At 34.7% G+C, this 9,078-nt stretch overlaps 1 protein-coding gene across 1 annotated transcript in view; it reads right to left on the bottom strand.

Moving 5' to 3' along the window:
* The window catches only part of SGCZ (sarcoglycan zeta), a 188,262-nt gene that overhangs the window by 6,552 nt on the left and 172,632 nt on the right, over nucleotides 1-9,078 (bottom strand). The window contains exon 5 of the mRNA XM_081812888.1: nucleotides 1,292-1,415. Within this exon, the coding sequence (XP_081669014.1) occupies nucleotides 1,292-1,415 (124 nt within the window). The remainder of the gene's footprint in view (nucleotides 1-1,291; nucleotides 1,416-9,078) is intronic.

The following is a 9,078-nucleotide window of genomic DNA, read 5'->3' as shown; positions in this document are numbered from 1 at the left end:
GAGAGAGAGAGCATGAGTGGGGGTCGGGGGTGGGCAGAGGGAGAGGGACAAGCAGACTCCCCGCTGAGCAGGGAGGCAGGGGATACTCCTAATTATTAAAATTAAATGCTCAATGGAGGCATTTAATAAGTGATTAGAGACCAAAAAGGAACCTGGGCATATAGATCTGAGTAACTAAACAGAGTGAGGCACAGAGAAATGGAAACTCAGGAGGAGAGGCTAAGAGATCTGGAGGGTAAGGGAATGGAAGAAACACTATGTGTTTCTTTTTTTTTTTTTTTTAATTTTATTTTATTATGTTAGTCACCATACAATACATCATTAGTTTTTGATGTAGTGTTCCACGATTCATTGTTTTCGTGTAACACCCAGTGCTCCATGCAGTATGTGCCCTCTTTAATACCCATCACCAGGCTAGTCCATCCCCCCACTCCCTCCCCTCTAAAACCCTCAGTTTGTTTCTTAGAGTCCATAGTCTCTCAGGATTCAGGTCTCCCTCCGATTTCCCCCCCTACATTTATTTCTTCTGAGTTTCTGAAAAGGGCCATAGAGGAAATGGGGAGCGGTAATAGGAAAAGAAGCAATGCTGAGAAATTTCCAGAACTGACAAAATTGTCATTCTGCTGGCACACCAATCACAATGTATGTAACAAGGTACATGGAATGAATGTGTGCCTAGGGCATTCCAGTGCCAGCCTGGCAGACGGAAGACAAAGGGTTCTTTACAGCAGTGAGGGAAAGGGAATCATCTTTAAAGGAAGGACAGCAGACTGACAGGAGATTCTTGGAGGAAATAAAGTAACATGGGAGAAAAATGTTAGCATGTATCTATCTCCTTATCTAGGGAATAACAATTGGGCTAAATAGTAAAATAACTTTTGTTTCATTTTTCTTTTAGAAGAATATAGGAACCATTTCTACAGAAATAAACAAACATCCAAAGTACTTTTTGGAAGAATGTTTTGGAAGACCAAAAAAGAAAAAAAAAAAAGAAGACTGCCTTCATTCTTGATATTATCTTTATATCCATTTTGTTTATCTGCCAATTCTGAAACTACAGGAATTTAGATGTCCCACTTATAATTGACTTATGAATGGGTATCTTTCTGTAGAAAAGAAATGGTGCTTTGTTTTAAGAAAATAATATCAGATTTACCAAATTTCATATTCAGGAAGTATTATATTTCCATAATTTAAGCTCTCTCATGAATCAGTCACCTGGAGCAATATGAATATAATTTGAGAAGCACCCTCAGCAGTAAAGGGCCAGTCTCTACCCCTGGGAACTCACCTCCCCTTCTGTAGACTGCAGATGGAGCTCCTTCCTGCAGGTGGCCTTGAAGTCTCCTGCAGCAGCACTCACCTGGACCCCTCGAGGAGCTTCCATTATCAAGGACCTTGTGGGTGATTCAAGCCTAAGAGCAAAACAAAAGACTCCTTCATAGTAAAAAGAAAAACAAATTATGATGGACTAAAGGATAACATTAGTAACTAAAACAAACGAACAGGTAGGCATAAATAAAAATCCTTTCCTTTTCAGAAGAAGCCAAAATGAGTGTTAGAATCATTTTTGATTGCCTTATCTATTTTTTGGCTCTTTATGAAACTCTTCATTTGCTAACATCAATTATTTATTCTCATTTGTTTAATGATTTGATAAGAGTTTCTTATGCTGTTTCCTTTCACAATGCACATGAAAAGTAGGTCGTGATAAGTTTACTTGTTTAAATCTTTTATATATTTTCAAAATGAATGATGGAGTTTTAATAAATACATTTGTACCAACTTAGCATGTAACTATCCCTCAATAAAGAGTCTTGCAAAGAGAGAGGTTTAATGAAAATCATTAATATTGTGAACTTTCAAGCATTCCACAGTCAAAATTTTGTAGACCTGAAAATTTTCAAACTACTCATTACACTTTTAGAAATTAATTAAGATGCAGGAAGAAGCCCTTTCCTACATCTTCCTACAGGAAGAGCTGACCTCTACTGGCCCAGGAAAACGTCCACAGAATGAATGACATTAGCCTGAGAGAGAGCAAGTAAATGAGGGGTGATACACCAACTCAAGTATGATTAAAGATTGACTGCATAAATTATGATGGAAAAAAAAAAAACCACAACTGTTTTAGATAGTTGTGCCTGCAGAAAAGCTAGTTGGGAGGCAGTTTCAAAATTATCTTTAATTATAAAACTAGAGGAAAGGGCAAAAGAAGGCGGAACATGGAAGCTAGAGTACAGTGGTAAAAACCACTTTATTCACTCTGTATTTCATGTATTTTTCACTAAAGCTTTAAGTCTGCTAAATTACTCCTGAAAGATTCAATCTAAAGAGAAATTTTGTGATGTATAGTTTATTTAAAAGAGTGATTCATTTCTTTGAATAAAATTAGTTGTAAAACAAAACAAAACAAAACAAAAAAACCACACAAGTGTGAGCAGAGGGACTATCCCCAAGTTGGTCTTTTTGGATAAACACTCTGTTCTGGGGCAGCGATTGTGTGTGGTTCTCTTGCCCACACAACTTTAAGACAAGAGTCCCCTCAGGCTCACATCTCACATTCACCATCATCCATAGCAACTGGTTTCCTGTGAGGCAACAGATCCAGAGCTGTTTTGCAGGGAAAACTACATCAAATAGTTTGAACTCTGAAGATCATCTCTCTCTCAGTAGTGAAGTTGAACTTAAAGACTTTAAAGTGATATTGAAGGAGTAGAGCTAGCATTTAGAAGAAGTAAATTCGACATTTTCAATTTTTTTTTTTTCACCCACCAAAGCAACTTTGAAACTTTCATCTCTATGGGCCTCTTGAGACATCTTTATAAAATCCCTGGAGGGGTCAGGTTTTGAATATATATACATTTTTTTAAAGAAATGTTTGTATTTTTTTTAGAAAAATAAAAATCATGTTTCACACAGCATTTAAAAATTTGAAAATAAGATAATTATATTTTTTTACTCATAATCCTCACACTTTGCACATAGAATCTACATTTCTATTAAACTGTGTATCTTATAATTGATTTCTCCTAATACATCCCCAAATATATGCCATCTTGAGTAGTATATCTGTGACCACTACTATTTTCATTGGTTAATTATCTGTAACATTAAATGTAATTATATAAGTTTGGATATGATGAACCATTCAAACAGAAGTCAGGTATGTAATTAAAATGAATTACTATTCTAAAACAGATTATGAATCTGACATTCAAGCAAACATAACTCAGCGAACTTGTAAGTGGCAGAAAAAGAACCCTTACTTTATCAAATAATTGATATGGTTTAGTTTGTTTCCAGGGATAAGGGTTGAGGTTCTTACTCACATATTTGATAGTAAGTTATCCATATTAAATGTGCTCATGTTTTTGTATCATATTTCTACTGTGTTTGACACTTGGTACTAGAGCATTAAAATATGGTAAGTCTTTATGGGCTTTTGAGTTTTTCCATTCTCATCTTTATTAATTACTTAATCAAAAAATGTTTATTATATTCATCTTCATTTTAGACCTCAGGTATCCATCGCCAGCATAGCCATAGACTATTCAAAGAGGCGATGAAGACTGAGAGATGGTTCAAGAACGTTAGCCAGCAGCAGTAAGACTCAATTTCAACATCTCTAAACTGAAAATTATCATATTTTCTTATGGGGCCATAAGATATGTCTTAGGAGAATTAAGGGAGATAAATGTGTAGTGGGGTAGTATTTTGAGATACTGATGGCATTTCCTTCCCTGTCCCATTTCCTTGCAGTTCTACCATTCACTAAACCATGTATTTTGCCACAAGCAGCAGAAGATGGAGCAGAGAAGTTGATAAAGAACTCTTAAGTTTCCTAATCTAATAGACATTTTGAGTTGGAGAAAACCTAGCCGTTTAGTGTGTTGAAAATGATTCAGCACATGGAAAAAAACATCAGAAGAAAACCAAAATCAGTGAGAGCTTGTTGTATATTTCCACCTGCTGGAGAACTGTTTTCTTGATTCACAGGATAGAGAAGATCTGGGTGGGAAATCAACAGAACTGGTTTCCAATTGTTCTCTGTGTTCGGCTACCTCAGGCGAAGTCCTACGATGTGGGGCCTTTATTCTTTAGGTGTGAGAGGTCTGAGGAGAGTAATGATATCTCAGGATGACTGAGGACAAGAGATCAAAGATTCTCAAAGGAGACAGGGGTGGTGACCTTCGGTGAAGGAAGAGTAAGCGGAGAGAAGAATGAGAACCTCTTGGCAAATTCTAGCTTGGGTCATGAGGCTCTCAATGACCAAATGTCACCCCAAAAGCTTTGGCACAGTGTAAACCCCTTGGTACAGTGATGCAACCCCAGGGAAAAAGAAGAGAACTGAATAGACAGGCTGAATTCCTGATACCAGGGCATTGGAGACCGAACATGTATATACATATATACATATATACTTAATAATTTATATAATTTATATGTATGTGAAACTGATCAGAGTACATAAAAACATTCAAAAAGTGGTAGCAATTTTATAGTATTGCTAAATCCTTCAAGTTATGAAGCGATTAAGACTAAATTAAACAGGTTTCAACTGTATGCTTTGTTAATCTTGATAAAACTAAGTGTGGTAATCATTAAGATATAATATAAACCTTATTTCCGCAACTATATGGTCAATTAATTTTCAACAAAGCAGGAAAGACTATTCAATGGGGAAAAGACAGTCTCTTCAACTCATTCTGTACTTAAAATTTTTCATGGGTTATCTCATAATCATCCCATCAATACTGAGAAATGCATACTCTATCCACATTTTACTTAGGAAGTAGTTGAATCTTAGTGTGGTTGAGTCATTTGCTTAGGATTAGGTAACTAATGCAAAGATCTCAGAATATCCAAAACCACCTTAAAAAAGAACAATATTGTACTATATGTTGGCTAATGGAGCATAATAAATAAATAAATGCGAAGGCATTCCAGGCAGTCAAAAAACAAAACAAAACAAAACCTTTAAGCATTTTGAGCACTTCAAGCAAAGCTATAATAATGAAGACAGCTGCTGGCCTGGCTTAAGAATAACAAATACTTCAATGGAATAACACAGAGACTCTAGAAATAGACTTTAACAAGTAACCGTCATCTGATTTTTGACAAAGGCAGTAAAGTGATCCAATGAGAAAAAGCAAAGTAAAAACAGTGCTGGAATCTCTATATGGACAAAATGAACTTCAATCTATACCACCCACTGTTATCAAGAGTAAAAGCTAAAACATAAGACTTTTATTTTTTAAATTATTTTTTTAAAGATTTATTTATTTTAGAGAGAGAGAGAGCGCGAGCATGCGCGTGCAAGTGTGGGGAGGGGCAGAAGGACAGAATCCTCCAGCTGACTCCCTGCTGAGCTCGGAGTCCAACCCAGGGCTCAATCTCAGGACCCTGAGATTATGACCTGAGCCCAAACCAAGAGTCAGTTGCTTAACCAGGCATCCTCTAAAACCACCCAGGCATCTCTAAAACATAAGATTTTAAAGGAAAATATCTTTATGACTTGGGAGTAGGCAAAACTTTCTTAGACCACAAAAAGGAATAACAAGTAAGTATTTTAAAACATAAATTATATGTCTTCAAGATGAAAAGCTGCTTTTCAAAATCCATCAGTAAAATGAATATATACATAGACTGGGAGACAATATCCACAAAATACAGATGTTACAAAGGACTGGTGCCAGGATATGTAAATAATCCTCCAGCTCAAAGATAAAAATACAAAAACACAATTAAAATATGGACAAAAGAGTTGAACAAATACTTCACTAAACAATATATATGGTTGTTCCATATACACATGAAAAAGTCATTAATGTCACTATTCATCAAGTAATGGCAAATTAAAGACATGGAATACCACTAAACATCCACCAGAACGGCTCAGATTAATAAGAATGCTAACACTGAATATTGGGGAAGATGTGCAGCTACTGAAATTCTCATTTATTTTTAGCAGAAAATGATATAATCACTTTGGAAAGCTCTGACATTTTCATATAAAACTTAATACATGCCAGTTATATCCCAAGTGTCTATCAATTAGGGAAATGCATAAATAAAATATATGTTCACATAATGGAATAGTAACAAGCAGTAAAGCAGAAAGAACAATGAAAGAACTACTGATACAGACAACAACACAGATGGATCTCAAAAACATCATGTGGAGTGAAAGAAATCTTGCAAAGAAGAGTACATATTGTAGATTAATTTATATTTAGTACTAGATTAATCTAATCTAATCCAGGGTGAAAAAGGTGAGAGAAAATATTGCTTCTGGTGGGTAGTGGTGGGGATTTCCTGGGAAGGGCATAAGAGAACTCTCTGGGTGAAGATAATGTGTTTTTTTTTTTAAGATTTTTATTTATTTATTTATTTGAGAAAGAGAGAGAGAGAGCAGGGGGAAGAGCAGAGGGAGAGGGACAAGCAGACTGCACTAAGCACAGAGCCCAACACGGGGCTCGATTTCAGAACCTGAGCTGAAATCAAGAATCAGATGCTTAACCAACTGAGCCACGCAGGTGCCCGATGATAATGTTTCATATCATGACAGGAATTTGGGTTATACATGTATATGCATTTGTCAAAACTCAGGAAATGCGTACTTAATTTTTGTGAATGTCATTGCATAATTATTTTACAGTAAAAGAAAAGAAACTGCAAGTAATCTTGAATAGTAGTTAATGATATGTATGCCAAAGTGAATAGGCAAAGTATACAGATTTATGCAATGTATGTGCAAATACATAAAAAATGAGATATACTGGCAGACGGCTAGTGGAATGTGTACATGTGTGATTAAAGACATATAGGACGATGATGATGGAGGAATCTAGCGGGAGGTCTATAGGTGGTCACTATAAGATGCTTTCAACATTGAGTACATTTGAAAATTTTCATAATAAGATGTTGGGAAAGAAGATGTGGTCTCAGATCTTAAAAGAATATCTGTTTAGTTTGTTTCTAGTTAAAGTCTGTAAAACATTATGCTACGGAGATCCAAATAGGAAAACTGTTAATTGATGCTAATGTTTCACTGTCATTGACTATTAAAATTCAATAAAGAATACTAATGACATATAGGGATGCTTTTAAGATATGTTTTGATTCCCACTGCTAATTTACTATATTAATATAAATGCTGTATCACTCAGTGTCTGTATTTTACAGTTATTTCAGGGAGAGGGAGATCAAGAAAGAACATCGGATATTATTTACTTTACCTAAAAATTCAAAAATTTGAGGTAAGTTTACTTGGATAAAAGTAAACTCATATCTACTTCCATATCATGAAAATTCCAATATTTAAAAAATAATAAATATATGTAATAAAATCCCAACAAAAATCTCAATCGTCTCTTGAAACTTAAAACATCATATTAAACTATTCTGGAAGAAAAGTACAGGGGCACCTGGGTGTCTCAGTCGGTTAAGTGTCTGCCTTTGGCTCAGATTGTGATCTGGTGGTCCTGGGATCAAGTCTCGCGCGTTAGGCTTCCTGCCCTGAGGGGTGCCTGCCCCTTCCTTTGCCTCTCTCTTTCTCTGTTTCTCATGAATAAATAAAATCTTAAAAAAAAAATGTGTGACACTTAATAGATTTTAAAAATGAAGTTAAATTGGGAGATTTTCCTTTTAAAATTAGAACTTATTGAAATTAGTTTAATTAAAAATGAGATTGGAATTAAAACTAGAAATTTGTCAATGGAACACAATGTAATCTAAAACAGATCAAAAGTATTTATGCGAGATTAGTTTCTGAGAAATGTAGCAATCATTTTGGGTGGAAAGTAGGTTATTTAATCAATAATTCTTAATAAATTGACTCTCCATACTAAAGACACTAACATTAGATACTTAACATACTCTGCAAGAATAATTTCCAGTTTTAACTATTCAAAATATAAAAACAAATCACAGACTGTAATTTTTTTCTTTTTTTTTCAGACTGTAATTTTCAATGGAAAATTAGAAGAAAATTCAGAACATAATTTCCCATTTTATTTATACAAAACATAAAACTAAGAAATAAATTACCTAGTGTACAAAATAAATGACAGAAAATTAGAAGAACATACAGGAAATATCCAAATAGAAAGAAAGAAAGAAAGAAAGAAAGAAAGAAAGAAAGAAAGAAAGAAAGAAAGAAAGAAAACCTTTGAAACAAGATGGAAAGCCCCAAAATCATAAAGAAAAATAATTGATAAATTTTACTACCTAAGTCTTAGGTTCTATTGTTTTTTTCCAAATACCCTGGACTTCTCAAATAAGCCTAGAATCTCTATAGAAGTCCTGGACTTAGACATTCTGGAGCTCGAACATTCCAGAATACTCTGGAACTCAAATTAGACTAAACCTGTATTCCCTTCTAGAACTATCTAATAAGCAAACTCTTGGCAACATAGGATCAACACTTAAATGACACTCTGCTTCTCTCCTATATAGAAATTCAAAACATTCTCTGAAAGGACCTGTTGAAAAATGAAACCCATGTTTATTTGCAAAGCTTGTGAATTTCTATGTGATTAGGCATTGGAATTAGTGCAGTACAATTGTGTTCATTTTGAAAGCATTATAGCAATCATGGCAACGGATTTCAGACTAGCTCTTACAGTGGGTACCGAGAGATTCTAGCAGAGAAAAGGAGTAATGTTGAACTCGAGGCACCGTTATCACCTGATTTTTCCCCAAAAATTCTGTTTTCACTGTGTTTACACACCAAAGATGCAACCAGATTTTGTTTTTAAGGTGTTAGGCAAATCTCAATTTGAAAATGAGCGCCCTAGATCTTTAGAAAAATTCTCAACATTCTGAGAAAGGAATTCAGACTTCTTTTAAAGTAAGTTGTGAGACGCAATGACTACATAGAAACTTAAGCAGAACTTAAGCATCATGTATCTCGCTCTTCATAAATATTTAACACGGTGTCAGGTACGTAGTGGGCACTCATGAACTATTTTTTATTTCAATGATGGAATGAATGGAAAAGTGAACAGAAAAATGTTTTAGGGGAAAAAGAAAACAATGCAAACTGTGACCTGAACATACAAGCAATTTTTTTTT

The sequence above is a fragment of the Leptonychotes weddellii genome, chromosome 2 (genome assembly GCF_054177405.1).
Source record: "Leptonychotes weddellii isolate Sample4059 chromosome 2, ASM5417740v2, whole genome shotgun sequence".
Classification (NCBI taxonomy): Eukaryota; Metazoa; Chordata; class Mammalia; order Carnivora; family Phocidae; genus Leptonychotes; species Leptonychotes weddellii.
The sequence above is the reverse complement of the archived record's forward strand: the minus strand, read 5'-3'. Positions and strand labels throughout refer to the sequence as shown.